The sequence below is a fragment of the Panthera pardus genome, unplaced genomic scaffold, assembly GCF_024362965.1.
Source record: "Panthera pardus isolate Hobbes unplaced genomic scaffold, ASM2436296v1 HiC_scaffold_2, whole genome shotgun sequence".
NCBI classification, from domain to species: Eukaryota; Metazoa; Chordata; class Mammalia; order Carnivora; family Felidae; genus Panthera; species Panthera pardus.
In genome coordinates this window covers 85,833,939-85,856,193 of record NW_026526765.1, presented here as the reverse complement: position 1 = coordinate 85,856,193, position 22,255 = coordinate 85,833,939, and the positions used below count along the sequence as shown (strand labels likewise).

The 22,255-nt window shown below is 36.7% G+C and overlaps 1 protein-coding gene across 8 annotated transcripts in view; it reads left to right on the top strand.

Annotated features, from left to right (window-relative positions):
- The window catches only part of ADGRV1 (adhesion G protein-coupled receptor V1), a 590,892-nt gene that overhangs the window by 274,885 nt on the left and 293,752 nt on the right, over nucleotides 1–22,255 (top strand). For all 8 annotated transcript variants that reach the window (XM_053907199.1, XM_053907200.1, XM_053907201.1 and 5 more), the window contains one exon: nucleotides 1,589–1,689. In XM_053907199.1, the coding sequence (XP_053763174.1) occupies nucleotides 1,589–1,689 (101 nt within the window). The remainder of the gene's footprint in view (nucleotides 1–1,588; nucleotides 1,690–22,255) is intronic.

The window sequence follows — 22,255 nt, the reverse complement described above, 5'->3', positions numbered from 1 at the left end:
CGGTTAAGCATCTGACTTCAGCTGAGGTCATGATCTCACAGTTCGTGGGTTCGAGTCCCACCTTGGGCTCTGTGGTGGCAGCTCAGAGCCTGGAGCCTGCTTCGAATTCTGTGTCTCCCTCTCTCTCTGCCCCTCCTCCACTTGCACTCTGTCTCTCTCTCCTCAAAAATAAACAAACATTTAAAATATATGTATAAAAAAAATAAAAAATAAAAAAAATATATATATGTATGGGGCACCTGGGTGGCTCAGTCAGTTAAGTGTCTGACTTGAGCTCAGGTCATGATCTCATGGTATGTGGGTTTGAGCCCCGCATCGGGCTCTGTGCTGACAGCTCGGAGCCTGGAGCCTGGAGCCTGCTTTGGATTCTGTGTCTCCCTTTCTCTCTACCCTCTCCCTCTCGTGCTCTGTCTCTGTCTCTCTCTCTCAAAAATAAATAAACATTAAAAAAAATTCTTTAAATATATGTGTAAATTAAAAATAAATTAAAAAAAATAAAGTTTGTTCCATAACTTCATAGAAGATAATGGAAAGCAAATTTAAATAAATGCAGCGTCTCCTGTTTGTAAAGGAGGCATTAATAAATGAGGTTCAAACTGTGTTAAAACTACATGCAAATGATATGGCAAAGCAGCACGTACATGCCAATTGTCACGTTTTGATGGTTCTCACACAAAATAACTCTAGCAAAGGTGTGAAGGATGAAAAGGCGTAAGTGAAAAACCAAATGGGTTACTATTTGAAGCACATTTAAATTCTAGAACAGGAAATATTTAAAAAATATGTATATACTCTGCATTTAAAACATGGCACTAAAAGAAATTTATAGATACAAATTGCAAGAAAAAAGATTTTTTGGTTAATGCTGAGTGTCTTTGTATTTTTTTTAGTGCCAAATTTCTAATCATCCCCTTGAAGTAGTGTAAAGAGATGAATTCAAGTACATTTAAAGAAAATAAGAACAGTTTTCTTTACCCCGCTTAGAAATATAGATGCTTAGGTTAAACGTCATCTCAGGAGGAAAGAATACATTTTGTTCTTTGGTTTTGGCACCCAGTAGCATAAGGTTACTCTTAAAATTCATAATTACCACTGTTGTAATTACATAACTATTCCTAGTAGATAAAAAGGGAGTAATTACTAAGCCCGAGTTTTGTTAGTACTATTCACAATTTTCTGCCTGAAAACTCCAATTCACCTCCCTAAATATCTCTATTTAGCCAAGCCACCTGTTCTTGGAAAATTAGATTGGAATTTGATTCTTTTCTTATACAGTAAAACTTGTCTAGTGGAAACATAGAAAAACAGAAGCGTAATGAAGTTATTAATCTGCTTAATTTGTTCTATCTTTTTGGTAAGGGAGTGAACATGTAGCTGTTGAAAATTAACGTTGTCCTTTGGCCCTAATTGCTAAGATTGTATATGTCATGTAAAATGGAGTAGATTAAAATTAAAATATGATTGTTTCCATGCTGTGCGGCATGGGGAGACTACAGGCCTTATATGCTTACCTGTTCCAAAGAACTTTGCTTCGCTACTGTTTGCTCATGGATTGTAAACCCACCTGTGAACGTTTTTGTTCTTGCAGGTCTTGGCCTGGCTGTCCTTTCCCATATCTTCTGTGCCAGGCACTCCATGTTTGCAGCTAAGCTTCTGGCTCACATGATGGCAGCCAGCTTAGGTACACAGGTAAGAGGGCCCGGGGATTTCTACCTTTCACAAGAGGTTCATGTTTCTTCTTCTGTGATCCTTGAATTGAACATATGAGCAAAGTGTAATCTCATTGTAGCTGAAGTAAGCTTGTTTAGTTGTACAGCAGGGGAGGGTGGAAGAGTGTGGTAAGAGGAAATGACAGTATTAGGACCTAAAGTGTGTTTTGTGAACTGTTTTATACAGAGGTACCTTAATATCCTCCCTTACAAGAAAATAGCTGCTTCTTATCACAAAGCATTATACTCTCAATTTATATGTGATAAATATATTACTGATGTGTGCATGTATTAACATTAGCATATTTTCCTTAATCTGTTTGAATAAAATATGCTTTGTTACAAATTCTTTTACATGGAGGGCATTAAGATGATATGTATTTTAAAATATCTGCTAATATTTTATCTGTTGACCCTTGAACATAGGGTACAGGGCACTGACTCCCTGTGCAGTCACAAATCTGCATAGAACTCTTGTCTCCCCCAAAACCTAACTACTGATAGTGTACTGTTGACTGGAAGCCTTACAGGTAACATAAACAGTTGATTAACCTGTGTTTTGTATGTTGTATGTATTAAATGCTGCATTCTTACGCTAAAGTCAAGCAAGCTAGAGAAAAGAAAATATTATTTAAAAAATCATAAGGAAAATGCATTTCCAACACTATATACTGTATTTATTGAAAAAAATCCACATTGTAAGTGAACCCACACAGTTGAGACCCAGGTTGTTCAAGAGTCAACTGTATTTTGTGTGGTTTAATATTATAGAACACAGTTTGGTAGAACGTTCTTTTCTGAAAAAACTACTCAGGTTTTCTCTTGCAGAAGATAGAACATGAAAAACATGTCATCCAATAGCATGAAGTTTAAAGCACAGTTTAAAACACAGAAAACAGATCAAAAGATGAAATTAGATGCCTTTCCTGTCCATGAAGTACTCACAGTCTAGAACAGTAGATGTATAGATAAGTGCAAACATGGACTATTTGCAAAGTACTGTGTGACTGTAGATGATGATTTAATTTATTTTTCTGTGAAGGTCCAGGAAGTCTTCATATAGGAGGTGATATTTGTGGTCAGACTTGAATGAGAAGTTCGTGCAGTTTGTTGATGAAGGGAAAGGTGGGCATAGATGTTTGTACAAGCAAAGGGGGAAAGGCATATTCATATCTACTTGAAGGCTGTAATTACAGATCCGGACAGTAGGAAGACATTATACAGTATTATTATTGAGAGAACTTTGTATTTATTTTATAAAGTAAAACTTCCCCTTTTCTAGGTAGTTGGGGCCCTTCTGGAGTGCAAAATAATACTGTTTCTTGATTGGGTGCTGCTGGTTATATGCATATGTTCAAGTTATGTAAATTTATTGTGCTGTACACTTAGGATTTGCATGCTGTGTTTCAGAGTGCTTAAGGCATTTTATTGAACTCTAACAGAAGTTTTTAAAATAATACTAGAAGAGGAGCTGAAATTTAAGATGGAAAATTATCTGAGATATTGGACTCCTATTGTCTTTTTTTTTTTTTTTTTTTTTTTTGGTCCTAGGAGTGAAAATGGCATGTGTAAATTTCATAACTTTATTTTGGGGGAACAGTTAAGTGCTGGATTCGAGCAGAGGATTCCAGATTGCGTTTTTAAAGTACCTATGAGCTTTGGGAGGTAACAGCTGTTACCAAAGGGGGGCTTACATTGAATTTGACAAGGCTATTTATATTGCCTTGGTAACCTATCTTAGCTGTCTGATCTTGCCTTTGCTTCTTGTATTTAAGATCTTAGAAAACCCGCCTTCCATAATTAGAGTTTACATGGCTGCATTCACCACCCACTCTGGTGATTTTTTGGCAGCAGAATTTGTACAAGTCTTAATTATAGCACTGTAGAATTACAGACAACTCTTCAGTGTCCTAGCAGACAAATTTGCTCATGTCTGGGGATGTGAAAGAAGGACCCAGGATTTATATGTTGGGACACTGCCTTCTGATTCACATTGTACTTAACATTAATTTTAGAGAAGAAGGGTAGTCAAATCCATGTTTTTTGGTTTATTTTTAGAATAGATGAAGCATTGTGCCATGAAATATTCTGTAATATGTAGCTTGTGACATAAAATATCTAAAAAAAAACATTTCCGTAGTTTGTAGGAAGAATTGGTGTATTATTGATAAAGTACTGTTGCCTCAAAATGGTTTACCTATCTACTTTGATTTTTTTAAATACTGTTTAAATTTGTTTTAATGTTTACTTATTTTTTGAGAGAGATAGAGAGACAGAGCATGAGCAGGGGAGGGGCAGAGAGAGAGGGAGACACACAATCCGAAGCAGGCTTCAGGCTCTGAGTGGGCAGCACAGAGCCTGACACCAGGCTCGAACTCAGAAACTGTGAGATCATGACCTGAGCTGAAGTCGGATGCTTAACCGACTGAGCCACCCAGGCGCCCCATAAATACCCTCTAAATTAAAGAGAATAGTTGTTTCCCTGAAAATCTTTTAGCAAAGGCTTTTTTAAATTCTCAGACTCTCCAAAAAAAAAAAAAAAGAAATGAAGCTGACTGCAGGAACTTGGGCCCGCTCTTTCTGAATTTTAAAATCGTATTGATGTCTCCAGTTACAGAATCTTGCCAATGGGGGTATTCCATTTCCAACCTCAGATCTCTCATTTGGAATCCTCCATCAACATTATGTTGACATCCCTAGAGTGTGAGTTTCCTCTTGAGAAGTCTTCAAAAATACACTTTTGGCCAGTCATTCTTTGGCTAAGAGAATGAAACTTTCCTTGCTGGCCTCAAGTGTTTGAGTTGCAAATACTCAAATACAGGTCAGCCAAAAGCATTCAGTCTCACATCTTTATTGCTTACCTAGAATGAGATTGAATGGCCTTTGTGGGAAAGGGAAGAATAGAAATGTGATCATCTTTGACTTCCTTTTGTCATTGTAGGTCAGTCAGTGAGCAAGTTAGCAATCAAAATGTGCTCGTCTGGCTCTACTTCTCTGCTAGAAACATATGCAAAAATATATATTTATATTATTTATATCTATAAATTAATCTGGTTTGCCATTCTAGCATCTTTGAGAATCATTGACTATAAACTACCAGCAGGTGGCAGTAGAAGTTTTTTTTTTATTTTTTATTATTATTTTTTTTTAATGGTTTCAATCCCTAGCAAAAATGGAGTTCAGCAGAAAACTTGAGAGATGTTTTTACAGTGCTTCCATGATTGGGCTAGAGAGTATTCTTCTGTAATAGTAAATGTACGTTTGTGGCTTCTTACCATTGTCTTTTTATTTCTTTTGTTCAGAATTATACTAAATAAAAGTGTAGGATACCATAAGCAAGGTTCTGCATCACTAGCTTAGAATATATCTTTGTGTCATTTATCACTTATAGTTAAATTCAGGGGCAAAAGATTGTTTTCCTGTTTATATTTTTGCTGTGGAAGTTTTAATAAGTCCATTATTTATATAGAAATATCTGTTCATTGAAATGTTGCAGGTAGAAGTTTTGAGATAAGATCTCTTTTTTCAGTATTGTTTATTTAAAAAATAATATGTATTTTTCTTCAGTGCCAAGTTAAAATGTCTCGGTTACCTAAAAGAAGATTACTAAATGGCAAGAAATTGTGAGACCATTCACTTCAAGTATAATGTGAAGAACAGCAAACAAATTTTTATGGTATTGGGTGATATTTCTCGGAAAAACATCTAATTATATCTTTGGAATTTTTATCTTAGAATCACATTGCCAACCCATGTGTGCCCTGATAAGGCTGGTAAACAACTAGGACAAAGGACAAGTTTGCAGTTCAGGGTTCTCAGTTCTGGGGGTTCTGTCAGGAAAAGCAATTCTCCAAATCTAAAAAAAGAACAGAAGTTTTCTCATAGAAAACATGATAAGATAGAACTGCATTTACTCTCTGGTTGGTAAACTTAACAAAGGGAAATACTTGGGTTTTTTCCCTCTGTTTTTTTTTGTTGTTGTTGTTGTTGTTTATTTACATGGCTTAAGCACATATTTTTAAACTGAACAGTAAATTTGTCTAGAAAAAAAATGTATGTAAAAATGATTAAATTTGTTGGCCAGTCTATATATTATCTGAATTCAGAAGACACTAAATATCTGAGAATTTTAAATACTTAAATTAAGTTTTTGGTGGCCATTGGATGTGCAGGAGTTGTAACTACTTAGACATTCTCCTCAGTAAAGGACAAGGGAATTGCCTTAAAATTCAGAAGCTTGTTCTCTGGCATTTAGCTGAAGATGGGCTATCAGTGTTTGTCCAGTTTTCTAATTCTGCAACATTTGGGGTGTCATTTTGCCATGTCATTTTGTTTCCCGGGTAGAATGCTGCCCAAATATTCCTGCCAACAGGTTCTGCTTTAATGCTGAAATGTCCTTTCGGTTTGAATATCTAGCATCTTTGGGACTCTAAGAATCGTTGACTACAATGTGAGGGAAGCCAGAAGCCATGTGTAAACTCTCAAATACAGGTTCCTTCTGGCTACTACAGGGCCCGGTTTCTCCCCTTACAGCTTCCCTGTTTTGTTGAGACTGCCAGCTCAGGAAAGCCATTGTGTGTGCAGAGTCTGAAAATGCATATCTAAAAAGTATATTTATATCAATTAAAGCAGAATGAGACAAATTATAAAGTGTAAACTAATCAGAACAGATTTTTGTTTAGTTGGAATTTTGGGTTAATTACTTACCAGAATATCCTATATTATTTCTGCTTTGTTACTAAACAAACAAACAAAAAGAAACAAAAAAAAAGTAAGAATTGAAGTACAAGGATCAAAATTGGGTCTCGCTTTGAGGATTGGGAACTTGAGAAACACAAAGGGTCGTTATCCAGTAGAATATTTGTGATTATATGCCAGTGCATATGTAAGTAGATCAGAAATGTGTTTCTTAAGCTTCATTGTGGGCATCTTATTAAAATTCAGATACTGAACCAGTAAGCCTGGGGTGGGCTTCTAGATCGGGCTTGTTAGGAGATTAGATTGACCATATTATGACCCAAGTGCATTTCTGGTTGTTGCTGTTGCTGCCACTGCTGCTGTTGCTGTTATTATTGTTATTACCAAACCCACACTGTCAGCCTGTCTTCCTTACTGTGAAAAATTATTTAAGAAATACCATTAATTAAATTTTTACTTTCATTCATAGTGTCATTGCCTTTGAAACTACTTACAAATGCTTGTCTTTCCTTCTGGAAGGAAAGACTACTGCTGCTTTTTTCTTGTTTTATCCTCCCCTACTCCATCCCTAAGTACCCAAAGGAAAGGTACTTAGACAAGAGAACTAATGTCCGACCCAGAGTACAGACTATGTTTTTATTTTGGTCTTTCTCATAGCATTTCATACTTGGCAGAACTTCTCAGTGTTGTTTTTGGACATAAAATAAACCACTAGAAAGAAAGTGTAGCCAGTCCCTCCCCTATTCTTTCTTCCCTCTGAAGACCTTGAGTGTGCCCCCATTTAAATGGTATTAAGTATGTCAGGTTTCCATTTTTATTTTTTGTCCAAAAAATTTTGTATTCAATTGTGCCTTGTCTTCATGTAGAGATTAAATGGTGACCATGAATAAAGAGCATTCCGCACCCAGATATGAATATATATTTAAGTTGAATTTATTATATATTTGAGTCTTAATTCAGGTGTGATCCTCAATATGGCCAAAGGCTTAGCACATTCATGACTGAATGCCCATTCCATTGTCCACTAGTGAAATTAAAACAAAAAATTTGAGTAAACTCTCCTTATCCCAGGTGAAGATCATCATTCATCTATAAAGTCAACCACTTGGAACTCATCTACCACATGCACAGTTTTGAGATTGAGATTATGCCATGGGAAATTCCAAGCAAGACATGCACACATGAAGTATGTAAATGACAGTCTAAAATAGCAACCTCATACCTCATACCAATAGCAACCTAAGAACCAAGTGTGTACGTAGGTCTCTTCTTCTCTAGTGTACTGTATAGTATTCCGTAAGCTATCAACAGGGGGGCCTCAGCTTGAATGTCTTCATGTAGCAACATAGCCAACTTAGTTGTTGAAGGATGTATGAGATGTGAAGACTTAGAATGCGCACATTCTAGGAATGGGAAGGAGAAAGAATAAAGGCATGGAGGTTATAACGGACCTGGGCGTTCCACTCAATCGAGGCCTGCCCGTGCGCCCCTGCGCAAGAAGAGATAGATACACTGACTACAGGCGAGGTAGTTTCATATTGCCTGAGAACCACGGGGAGCCACCTGTGGAGTTAGTCCAAAAAGGTACAGTATGAAAGCGGTGTTTTTAAGGATTAATCTGGCAATTAGGGATTAAATCAAAAGTGAATTAAAGTAGGTGAGAAGGTGGAATTAGGGAGATCGGTTTAGAGAAGCTGGGTAGGGCAGCTTTTACCATTATCCGGTTGTGATGGGTTGTGAGCTGGGACAATGGTAGGGGTAATGAGAATCCAGAGGAAGAAATAAGAACTAATAAAAACACCCTGTTTTGCTTTATGAAAGCTTTGAAATCTTACTTCTTTTTTTATAATCAATAAAAAGACCGCATTGCAAATTTTATTTAATTTAATAAATGCTAATATAATACCTATTAAGTATTATGTGAGGTAAGGATTATGATGTAGGTACTAATATTCCTCCTTTTTTACAGACGAGGCAGTCAAGGCAAAACGAATAGAAGTTACTTGCCCTAGGTCACATAGTGGTGACAGAGCCAGTAATTGAGCACAAGCAGCCAGGCTCCAGTCCTTGCCTTTAACCACTATGCATACTGCCTCATAAATCAGGAATTAATGAGATTTACTCTGTCACCAAAGGAGGTAGATGATTTTAAGATAACTGTGGAACTCGTGGTTTCATTTGACTTAAATAGAAAAAGCTAAAAGGTTTAATAGATGGGATACATGCAGTTTGCAGCCTTAGGGATTTAAAGTTTCTATAGCACATTTAAACCAGTGGTTCAGATATTACCTATATAAACATGAAATCTTGACACTGTAAAACAGGTTCTATGACACAGGTTGTGTACCCGTGATTATAGAATACACATAGCTAATGTCATTAAGAGCTTGCCTTTATGGCACTGAACTAAGTGATTTATACGTATTGCCTTGTTGTAACTACCAGACGAGCTGGGAACTGCCATCATTCTTATTTTACAGATGGAAAAACAGGACTAAGTTTTGTTACCTGTCTTAACCTTCATTGGTAGAATGTGGCAGCTGGAAGAAAGATTCCAACTCAAGGCAGTCTGGCTCCGAAACCCATGTGTTTAAAACACTGTGCCATGTGGAATGAGAAGGATCATTAGGAGTGGATAATTAAAGCACAGTTAAAGTTTCTGAAGCCAAGGAAGGGAAAAAAGATTTCAAATGGAAGGACTGAGCATCAGTGGGAGATTAGTCCTCAAATTTGGCAAGAACAAGGTCATTGGAAACTTGGAGAGAGAGGATGAACATGAGATGTAAAAAGTTAGGGAAGAAGGGGGTAGGGAAGAAATGGGACAGGCTGATTCACACCATACCTGAAAGAAGTTTGACAGTGAAGGAAGGGGGCTGTCAGGGTTCAGGAAGGGGGAGCCACTCAGGTGCCTCTGATCATAAAAAGCTTGCTGAAGGGAAGGTGGACCCTGGGGCTTCCAGCTACCACCAGCCGAAGGACAGATTTCTCCCTCTCCCACCCTACCCTCTTGATTGGTATTTTCCTCCTTTGAAAAAGAGTTTTTTTGGAAAAAAAAAAAAAAAGGTTTATTTATTTTGAGAGACACAGGGAGAGTGCGTGCACTGGGGAGAAGCAGAGAGAGAGGGAGGGAGAGAGAATCCCAATGTGGGACTTGAGCTCACGAACCATGAGATCTTGATCTGAGCTGAAACCAAGAGTCGGACACTTAAGTGACTGAGCCACCTAGGGACCCCTGAAAGAGAGCTTTTTATAGAAAACTGATGAAAGGGTGATAAAAATTAGTACATTTCTCTTTGGTCTTTGTTTTGATTTATATTTTTTTATCGCTTTGAAATGTTTTATGCCTAAGGCAAGTGACACCCTGCTAGTGTGCCTAACCTAATCATGTTACATCTGGGAGATTAGAGCTATAGTTTGAACTCCCCCCCTCCCCTATTTCCTGAATCCAAATGTCTTTGATGACTTTATATTTTGGGTATTATTACTGAATTTCATGTGAATTTGCAATCAGTTGTGAAGTCAGTTTGTAACTAGTGATTATCAAATAGTTTTATAATCTTTTCTGCAACCAAAAATGTTGACATTATGTTATTCACAAGTGTGTGCTTTGAGGGATTAAAATGATATTGGTATTCAGATGAAGGGAAACTTGAGTATCAATCCAGGCATTGAATTTCAGAAGAAATTATGTATTTTATTTCTGCTTTCTTCTTGAGTACACATTTTCTTTATGCATCAAATTTTTCATTCTTAAATATTTAAATAATACAATCCAGCCTTTTTTCAGCATGCTTTCAAAATTCAGCTCAACCATAGACTGTTCTCACTAAATTGAAAATAAGTGGATGCCAAAGATACAAAAATAGTATCATGGTCACACTACTGGGAAATTCAAACTTTCCCAAGTGCTGAAGTAGCAAAGCAACAGAAAGAGTGAGTAATATTCTGAATGAGGCTACAGTGACATTATCATGTTTGCAACATGGCTTTTGTTACTAGGAAAATTTGTGAGGCAAATCCAGAATTTACCAGAAAATACCAGTTTGGAATCTTCTATTACAGCCTCAGAAACATAAACTATCCTTGACTTTTTAAAAGCCTTCTTTTGATATCCTTAACTAGGGAAAATTGGCATCTGAGAAAAATTGTTTTTATGAATATTTAGTACTGGCTGTAAAGAACTTTAACAAATATGGAGTGTAGGGGGAAGAGTCCCAGTTTTGGACTTAGAAGGACAAATGGAGTAATATCCTGAGCTGTATCAGAAAAATCTTTGGAAAAATAAGAATGCCTGCCTTGCAGAGTTGTTAAGAAGATAATAGATCATGTTCAACAAGCTGGAAACACAATGCCTGAGAACAAGGGAGCAGAGGAAGGTGAGGACGGTCCCTGCTGCTCACTGCAGGGCAGAGGCCCTTTGCTTCAGCTCTGAGTCGAACACTCCCTAATGCCTTCTGGAGCACCGAGCGCCATTTTCTATTCCAGAGGTTTTCTTAAATCAACCGCAAGGGAGGTGACAAGTTTTTCAGGCTCACCCCCTTAAAATAGCCCTCTCTGTCTTGCCTGCTGCCACACTTCTCACTTTACTGTCCCGGAAAGGCTTTGCTGTTGGACCACATTATGTGTATGCACTGTATTAATTTTGCTTTGTTTATATTTTTTAAATGAGCTTCCCCCCCACCCCCGCCCAATCTTGAGTGTTTCCTAAGTTCTTATGTCTTTTTTGCTTGTGTTGAGTTGTTGAAACCTTAAGAACTGGAGACAGATGTGTATGTGTCTTTCATTCATATATATATATATATATATATATATATATATATATATATATACACATATGTATACATACCTATATATATGCCTTTTTATATATACGCTTACATACATTTATGGTTTTTAAATTTTTTTAATGTTTATTTTTGAGAGAGAGAGACAGAGTGCAAGTGGAGGAGGGACAGAGACAGAGAGGGAGACACAGAATCTGAAGCAGGCTCCAGGCTCTGAGCTCTGAGCCTGATGTGGGGCTCAAATCCACGAACCACAAGATTGTGACCTGAGCTGAAGTTGGACACTTAACCAACTGAGCCACCCAGGCGCCCCCATGCTTACATACATTTAAATGGGCATCCATGTGTCTTTTAAAAATTATATATGCCTTTATATATAAAAAATATAAAATACATATATTTATATATTAGTGTGTATGTAGGGTGAGCTTGTGCACATGTATGTGTATACATTTGACATTTGAAATAGGCTTATATTTAAAAAACACAGAAACATGTAATGAAACTCTTGGTACTGCTAAGGACTACCTACTATAAACACTGATATGCATAAATTCCTTGTAATCCGTATAACACCGTGAGGTAATCAGTATTATTTTTATTACTCCTGGATTGCACATAAAAAATAGGAGACCCCAAAAGGTTTTGTTGGTTACCCCCTGCTCCCCCATCCATATCAAGTAGGTCTGTCATCTCCAAAACCCTGCTGTCCGTCTCCACCCCTCTTGGAAGGAACCAGAGAACTGGGTGGTGCCTTCTTCCTCCACTTCCATGGAACATAAGAGCATGGTCTCTTGGAGATGGTTTTTAAAACAGCTTTGTTGAAACACAATTCATATACCACACGTTTCCCCCATTTAAGGTGTACAGTTCTTTGACTTTCGATATATATGCTGAGTCATGCAAGCAACACCAATCAATTTTATTTCTTTTTCTAGCTTTATTGAGATATAGCCAACATTTACTATTATACTAATCATTTCAGTGGGCCTCCCTTCGGTCTCGTTTCTAAATCTCAAGTATCTTGCTTTCCTTTTGTAAATCTTTTCAATGACTGGCCCTTACAAAATTGGTTTTTGAATTTACAAATACATCTATAAGCCCTAGAAGTTGTGTCTTGAGCTTCAGCTGCTTGCTCTACCAACAGAATGTCTTACATTTAGTCGCCTATCTGCCTAACTGATCTTTAAGTTCCTGAGCAAAGAAACTCTTTTTTTGTGTCATATGCTATGCCAAATGGTAAACAAGAGGGCCAGGATAACACTAGTTATAAAAGTGAAGCAGCCTTTCTTATTGGCTTGTTAGCTGTGTGGGGCCTAGAACCACCTTTCTAGCAAAGCCTCATTTGGATCCAATCTCCCAGGAACGTGTGCTCTGTGTTCTGCCAGGGATGGGAGGAACTTGGTTTCAGGTGCTATGTTTTGGTTATAAGGCTGAATGTTATTGCCAAATTGAAACACTGACATGTTATGTATCAACAACCAAGTGTATTTCATTGCCAAATGTCATCTTCAGAAGATAGTGTGTGCATGTGATCTTCGGGGATTAGGCCTCACTTCAAGCCCCGCTCCCATCCAGTTTAGTCCCCCGCACCTTCAGGAATACAGAAATCAAGGTGAGGTGAAAGAGTGAGTGAGGTGAAATGACACTCTGAGTTCGTATTCTCATTTTTTAGAAATATTTTAAAACTTTTTCAGTACGGATTTCCCTTTTCAAAAATATGTATAGACCTAACTATATTTGGGAATTAAATGTATTTTATCTTGCCGCTTCCAGAGTTTATCCTAATTGTTATCATGTTCCTGTAAACCATCTTTCTTCTACAGTAGCCTCAAAACTATTCCCCATGGTTTTACTCTGGCCCTGGTCTTTATAATCTGTTCTCTTCTCAGTAGCCAGAGTAGTCCTTTCAAAGGCTGAATCAACCCAAGTCATTCTCCCACCTGAAATCCTTCAGTGACTTCCTATTGCTCATAAAAAGAGGAACTTTTGGCCTTTGTCCAGAAACTCCTTGAGGGTCATTCCTGCCTGTGCTGATCTTACCTTCTGCCATCTTTACCCATTCACCCAGCACCAGCCAATAATTTTTTTTAAAAAATTATTATTTTTTTAATTTTATAATGTTTATTCATTTTTGAGAGACAGAGAGCATGAGCGGGAAAGGAGCAGAGAGAGGGAGACACAGAATTGGAACCAGACTCCAGGCTCTGAGCTGCCAGCACAGAGCCCAACATGGGGCTCGAACTCACGAACTGCGAGATCATGACCTGAGCCTAAGTCTGACGCTCAACCAACTGAGCCACCCAGGCACCCCATGTATTTTTTACTTTTTTTAAAGTTTTTATTTATTTAGAGAGAGGGTGAGAGCACAAGTGGGAGAGGAACAGGCAGAGAAGGAGAGAATCCCAAGCAGGATCCATGCTGTCAGCACAGAGCCCCATGTTGGTCTCAAACTCATGAACCATGAGATCATGACCCAAGTGGAAATCAGGAGTCAGACACTTCACCGACTGAGCCACCCAGGTGCCCCTGCTTATTCTTATATTTATTCATCTATCCACCCTTTCTTCATGCTTGGCACATATGTTATCACCTCAGAACAGGCTCCCTGAGTAGCCCCGCTGCTCGCATCACTGTTACGTTTACTTTATATATGAAATCAGTATCTGGATTCTCTTGTTTATTTATTATCTTGTGTCCTCTTCCTCATTTCCTCCTTCTCATCTCCTAGAATATAAAGTCCGTTTGATCAGGAATTGCCTGTCTTGTTCATTGCTATGTGTCCAGCGCCCATAAAAAGCTTTTTGGCACATACAAGATTTCCAATAAAAACTAGTTAAAATAATGAGAAAAACAATCAAGTAAAAGAAAATTATAGGCTTGCTCCTAAAAAAAATTCCTCTGCATTTTAAAATGAAGTTATCACCATTTTCTCACGAAAATAAGCTCAATTCCTTGAAGAAAAATCAGAATTAAAAATTACTTACATTACTAAAAATTTGTAATGTTGTAGTGGTCTACAACTTACAGACAAAGTGCATTATAAATCTTGGTTTATAATTTAAATGCACTCAACTCAGAATTAGGTTTTTTTCCTCAGAAAAATAGTTCTAAAGAGAAGTTAAGATCCCAAGCCAGCCACCAAAACCTGTTCAACTCTTCATCCAGCTCTTAAGGATCCTAATTGTACTTTGTAATTTTTCTTCGTGTTGAAACACATTCTAATTTCTGATTGGGAATTTCAGTCAACCTTGCTGTTCCCACATCCTGTCCTTTCTTCAGAAGCCCACAGAAGCAGACCAGAAGGGCCCAGGATTGGGAAGCAGTGGGGACAGGTGAAATGGAGTTAGAAGTCAGAGGTAGACTTCTGGAAATCTGCTTCCTGAGTTCAGGGAGATGCTTCTCTGAATAACTTGCATGTCAGATATGAAGGTTTCTGAATCTTGTGGCAATGGTAGAGGACAGGTATTTGGTTCTTAAAGCAGCTTTTTTAACTTCTTAGTGAGAAGCAAAGTTAGAGGTGGGAGAACAACTAAATGTTGGAGTATACAGAAGAGGTTTCTCAAATAAGATCTTTCTGTATTCCATAAGAATAACATTTTGTGAGGGGAGCCTGGGTGGCTCAGTCAGGTAAGTGTCCAGCTCTTGAATTTGGCTTAGGTCATGATCTCATGGTCACGAGATGGAGCCCCATGTTGGGTGTGGAGGGATTCTCTCTCTCCCTCTTCCCCTGTCTAACCCCCGACTCAAAGAAAAGACCAAGAATAACATTTTGTGATAGATTGAGTCTAGATACTCAGGATAGATAATAACTAATTGTGATAGCTAATTGCAATAAATAATTATAAACGTCTATAGTACCAAAGTAGACAATATAAGCCATTAAAGTAAGGATCTAAGTAACAAGGTTGTCATATTGACAATATGTTGGAACTAAGGCTGAGGTGAAATATCCCAACAGACATAGACATGATGAACATAATGAACATAATGAACTATCCTGCTGTGGTTAGGTCATGTTTATAATTATGATGAAGCCACTGATCTTTTCTGAGTTTGTTATATTGGATACCACACCCCCAAAGCCCTTTACCCTACAAATAGCTGAAAGCATTCATTATAATGCTTGCTGTTTTAAAAACAAGTGAGTTAATGAGACATAACAATCATAAAACCTTGTTTCCTCCCCCAAATATATTTTTTAAAAATTAAAGTCTTTGCATTTAAGAACATGGTTTTATACCTTGGAGATCTTTAGATTAAAAAGTGAAAGTGTTAGTTAATTTTCTTGGCTTTCTTGAATCTGTAGAGAAATGTTCGATAAATTTTGTTGTACTAGGGCAATGTAAGCATTTTTAATTCTATATATAGAGGCAGGTAGGTATTGCTTACACTGTTTCTTTACTCCACAGAGGTCCAAAAGTCAGAGGAGTCTAAGAGATTAGCCTTAGGAGGCCAGAATGGCTGGTTTCCCACTGTTTTCACTCAGGTCATGGTCATCGTTACTGTTAATTCTTAAGTACTTGTGAGACCCTGTAAAAGATGGCCTGTATTATACAAACAGTCCAAACTTGAATTTCATTGTAAGTTAGGGATTGGCATTTTGACAGTGTTTGTCAGGATTAATTACTGAAGACTCTTGTGTGAATGTAGAAAAGTCAGATGAGAGCAAGCAAGTCTGTCTACCTCCTCCTGTTTGAGTCTCAATCAGAGCAGCAGAAAGATCTATTTGTTCTCTAGGAACAAAAAGAAGAAGATCTTTTCTGAAATTTTTGTAGAAGCCCAATTTAAATTTATCTCTTTGTATACAACAGCTATTCATTGTTCCCATTCTGCAAATACTTAGTGTTATATGTACTATATCAAGCTTTTTGCTAGGAACTACAGATATAAAGCTAAAAAAGATTTCCTTTAGATCCTCGAACAATTTATAGTCTACTAGGAAGGGAATAAACATGTAAATAAATGAATGCAATGGAGTGTTATAGGCCTATGACGGCAGTGTGTGGGATATAGGCCTATGATGGCAGCATATGGTGGGATAAAGAAGGAAAGGGAGAATTATTAATTCTATCCAGAGGGTGAGGGGTGGGGTCAGAAAAATCTTTAGAGAGATGAGAATGCTTAAGGTGTCTTGGAAGATAAGAAATCTTCACCAGGTGGAATCTACACATAATTATAATACAGACATTAGTAAAGGCAGAGGAAGGGGTTGTGTCTGGCAGGATTATGATACAAAAGGGATTGTTCTACATTGGATTATATTCTGTTTATTTTGCAAGTCTTCAGGGATGGTTCAACTGGTTGAGGGCTGCTGGGGAGGTAGGGAGAATCATTTCTGTGGCAGACTTGGAAGAGACGGAGAAGAGTCTCCAGACCTGAGCAGAGCTGATATTTGAGGAGGTAACAAGAAATGAGCATTTCTTACAAGTTTTTCAAGGAGAAGCATTTGGGTGCCACAGATATGTTTTCATGTCTCATGTGCATTTTTCTTAGAAAGGTGTTATATAGTCTAATCTGAAAAGGCTAGTGTATCCAGTTCTATACTACCCCTGATAAAAATCAGAAGTCTCTGTTCTGTAAGGTATCAGGTTCTCTGGGGTTTCATGTGGGGTTTTTTTGTCTTTTAATAATGCACAAAGTAATATCTGTTAAAAAGTGAAGCATTCATTATACATTAATTCTTGAAAACAACTCCAATGAACTCTGTTATTAGTTTGAGTAAAAAAAATAGGAAAAAGCTAATCAAGTATAAAGTATGTTTTTCAGTGTTACTTCAAATGCAATCTACTGCGATCATGTTAAAGGTCCATAAAAGCATAAATTAATGTAGTTTCATATATTACATTATTTAAACTTATATAAAAATATCGATACAACACTATATTTTATATGCCTTTTACATAGTCATTAGGACAAATTTCAGAAAAACACTACAATGAAGTTGTGCTAGCTCCAACTATGTAACCATAGGAAATATATCCTGTATTTTCCGTATTACCTTTGCGAATCTACTATTGAATTAGCATTTTTGAGGAAAAGATAGAATTCAGAACATAGAAAAATACAGCGAAAATACCACAGGAAAATATCTGTGTCATTGTTTAAAATTCAGCATGTGTAACTCTTTTCTAAGTTATTAATAGGCCTGAGAACAACAACATAAGCAATTTCTCCTAAATAGAAGCAAGTCCTAGAGAATAGACTTCCGTCAGAAGTGGCTGCTGTTAAGGGAGAAGGGAAGCCGAATTCAAACAGTTTTGTGAGAAACTAGAAAAGAGGAAGCAATTCAGCTTCACAATCAGTCACTGATATTTGGTTTACTCTCTTTGGAGTTCACAAGTGGCTGCCAAGCTACGTATAATGCACGCTGTCTAATCCTCGGAGGCCTCTCTTCTAGCTGATGTCTGCGTCAGTGGTGGCCATGAGAGAGGAAGCAACTTCAAGAAAAGATTGTTTACCACTTGAGTTTAACATGGAATTAGAAGGCTAAAGTAAGTGGTTTAGAACACCAGTGGAATGCTGTTTTGTATAAATTTAAAAGACAGTGATTCCCAAGAGTTGCTGAACATCTCGACCTACATGTTAATTAGGGTCTCATTCTAGAAGGGCACCTTCTTACCACTTCCTTGGGGTAATTCTGAAAAGTCAAAGACATATTTTCAGTAAATCCTTCTTAAGTTTATTGTCATTTATAAATTATGTGTGAGATTACACAATCAATCTGACTAACCCCAAAAGTACTCACAATCACATCCTCTGGAAGGTTATCATCTAAGGAGTGCTGGGTATACATATAGCTATATGAAACAAGAGAAAGTTTGAAATTGGCTACATAAATGTGGTGCAGTTGTCACCCATTTTTTGTTGCTGCACACTTACACTTTCCCCCTGACAGATTATAATTTACTTGAGGGTAAGGACTCTAACCACATTTGTTTGTTAGATCTCCTTCTGTGGACAAACTGCAACAAATGGAAAAGAAACCATTGACCAACTGCGTGTGAGTAATTCTTTCCCCAGGATAAGCCCACTTCAGCTTTTAAGTGGAGAATGGCTTGGGGAAGGTGTTGAAGAAAGAAGGTCACAGACTCATACATGTTGGAAACAAGGCTTTTGTTCACATTCTTCCATTCTGCATGCAGGAGGAAGGGAACGGAGCATCCACCAGCAAAAGCAGGGCAAGGACTCCAACCTTACTTTGTGGGGTGGAGCCTCAGATTTCCCCTCCCAGTGTCGTTCCAAAAATTGTTTTGAGATCCACAAGGAAGACAGACCCTTAGATACAAGTAAACCCCCTTACCATAGGCTTTTGAAGAGCAATCCATGTGCACATTTTGAAAACAAAAGAAAGTATCAGTGAACAAAATCAGCTAGGAGACTTGAAAGGAGTTTTCATTTAGAAAAATAATTAATTCAGTTAAGATATTTTGTTAAAGTTTTTTAACTAATGTTTTTACTTTTAAAATGTGTAACACATAATTATTTTGATTATGGAAGCCCTGACTCTCCTCATCAAAGGAAGAATGTCCTCTCTCCCACTCCTGAACAAGATTTAGCCTTGTTTCTTGAGATTTAATTTTTTAGAATTGTGCTTCTTCGATTTGCTTGATTTCTTCCTTTTATTTTCCTAAACAGAAGTGGCATATATTTAATTTCAAGTTTTAATTCAATTAAAACAAATTCTTTTAAAAAACCATTTTCAGGTGGGTTTTTTTCCTTTTTATTTATATAATTCTTAGAGGGGTAATGATATTGTTAATAATATTCTTTTTGAGTTTTTGGTGTGATCCAAAGACTTTAAATATGCGACTTCATTTTATTTTCATAGTAGTGCTATCATGGGCATCATTGTCTTCATTTTATAACTGGTAATCTGAGTCTCACAGAATGTAATTAAACTTGCCCAAGAAACCATAGCTGTGAAGCAAGACTAAGATTTGAACCCATGTGTTTATGAATCTCTTTTATCCATGAAACTACCCACAAACATGTATAAATGTGTGTGTACATATGTATATCACATGGACATACTTTGTTATGCATCTCGTTAGTTGAAAATTGATGGAATATTTTGTATTTCTTGGATCCTACATTAGTACATTGCCAAGAAACTGCTGGGTTCCACCTGTGCAATTTTTGAAAAGAAATTAAATGATGCACTCCAGGAAGGGTTCACATTTGCTCATTATTTCTGGATTAATCAGGTTAATGGGAAAGAACAAAAAACAGCTAAGACCGGAGCACCTGTAACCAGTGTTGCCGGAAGTTCTGTCCTTATTACTTTGACCTGTGTGTGTGTGTGTGTGTGTGTGTGTGTGTGCACGCATGTGTGTGTGGCAAAAGATCTAATTATTGGGCTTTTAATAATATAATTTAGGTACTCATTAAATGTGCTACCATTTAATAGACTTGTCTGATCACAAACCTTCATTAAAAGTCTCAGAAAAGTTTTTTTTTAATCTTGTATTTTTCCGTAAAATTCATCTCATTGGATAATTCAAGAGAGATGGACTTTGGTCAGTGGTTCACAGTAACAAACGAAGATTAGATGTGTGAGTGATGCTCAGAATTTGTAATATTAATCTGCTGTTTTATAGTATTGATGCAAGTTGTGGAAAACGAATCTGGAAACCTTAGAGATTGGAAAGAAACAAGAATAAAACATGGGGCAAATTTATCTTTAACTTTTGAATATAAGCTAACTTTTACTAAGTATTAAGCCATTGGAAGAACTTCTAAAATTCATGTATGGGAGAAAATCACAGATTTTCTCACAGGTTTTAAAGGAATTACTTTTTCCATTAATATGTTTGCTTCCAAACAGAAAGCTTTTTCTAGATTTTAAACTTTGATATTTTGATTAAGTGGAATTATTTTAAAACAAATATTTTTCTCATTTATGAAACCAGTTTTACAGAACTCTTCAATGCTTCTTTATTTGTCTTTCTGATTCATTTTAGAGGAGTGGATAGGAAATAAAATTATTGAATACTCTGTTGAGAATCACATATTTTAAATCTCCATTTTACAGATGTGGAAACAAACTTACCCATGGTCTCTTGCCTAGTAACTGATGAAGCTGTAAATAAAACTTACATCTTAAAACTTACACTATGTTTTTTTTTTTTTACTACACATACACCTATCTATATTTTTCATGATAAACTTTTAAAAACTCCTCTCTGTGATATTTTCCATTTAAAATTTTCAAGAAAGCTATTGTTCTGGATGGGAAAGCTCCACCTGTGCCCAGACAGGCCTTTGGATGCACTCACTACTTACCTGCTTAGACATGATAAATTGCTCTTTCTGTTGGCATTTTATATAGACACAATGAATGCCTTAAAAAAAATCTCTTGTTGAAGTATAGTTAACATACAGTGTTATATTAGATTCAGGTGCACAATGTAACATTTCAAAAATTCTATACATTACTCACTACTCAATCATGATCAGTGTAGCCTTAATCTTTTTTATCTATTTCACCTGTCCTCTACCTACCTCCCCTCTGGCAACCACCGAAGTTGTTCTCCATGTTTAAGAGTCTTTTTTTTTTTTTTTTTTGTCTTTTTTTCCTATGTTCGTTTGTTTTGTTTTCTTTCGGAAACTCCACGTGAATGAAAATATATGGTATTTGTCTTTCTCTGACTTATTTCAGTTAGCATTATACCTTCTAGGTCTATCCATGTTGTTGCAAATGGTAAGATCTCATTCTTTTTTACGCTGAGTAATATTCTGTGTGTATATGTGTGTGTGTATGTACCATCTTCTTGATCCATCCAACTATGGACACTTGGATTGCTTCCATATCTTGGCTACTGTAAATAATGCTGCAGTAAACATAAGGGTGCATATATCTTTTTGAATTAGTGTTTTTGTTTTCTTTGGGTAAATACCCAGTACTGGAATTACTGGATCGTATTGTGATCAGTATCGTATACTGATCATAGCTCTTATATAAGATGAGCAACAATATTCAAAAGCACATAGATATTCTTAATCAATTAATAAGTACATAATAAATATATATAAATGATTCTAACATGAACCACAGTTTTCAGAATTCTAAAAATCATATCAGTAAATATCCTCAAAGTCATGTCAAATTAAAAATCCTCACTTTAAAAAATGTCTGTGACCATATTATATATTATGTGCTATTAATAACTCACAATCTTTAAGTTAAATGTTTTTGATAGTAATATTTTCATCAAAACGGCAGTTCAGTATGAAAAAATTCTGTGTCTACATTGGAAGTTTAGGATTTGAACATAATCTTAATGGGTCTATACCTAAAACTACTGCCAACCTCAGTTATGTCTGAATTGATTTTATTTGTCCGAAGATATGATTGTGGAGAATTGTGATTCTTTTTAAATATATTTTCAGATAAACCCTAACAGATCTTTAGTGATAGAGATACTGTACTAAAAATTACATGTTCATCTTTGAGAACGAGAGGGAAGGTCTTCTGGAATAACTACATGGTATTTTAGGCCTTGAAGAGGATGACATTATGGAGAGGCAGCAAAATATATTCATTCTTAAACCATTATCTGTTTTTTTCTCTTTTCCTATTATTTCAGTAAATATAAGAGCCAGTGTTAAGGTACATAGAAAATGCTGGTCTTCAGAACCCTACTTAGTACTTGGAATGTTTTTACTTTACTAAATTTTTTTTAATGTTTATTTTTGAGAGAGAGAGAGAGACAGAGAGACAGAGCATGAGCAGGGGAGGGGCAGAGGGAGAGAGAGACACAGAATCCCAAGCAGGCTCCAGTCTCTGAGCTGTCAGCACAGAGCCCAATGCAGGGCTCGAACCCACGAACCATGAGATCATGATCTGGCTGAAGTCGGACACTTAACTGACTGAGCCACCCAGGTGCCCCATAACGTTTTTATTTTAAATGATGATCCTCTTATGAACTGGTCACTCTTGCCATACCTAGTTTCTTGTCATAGCTGCCATATTTAACTGGAAGCAATATTGGTACAATGCTGGCTTGCTCCACCAGCCTGAAATTTATTTGCATAGGTGCAGAATATACCTCTTTCTAACTG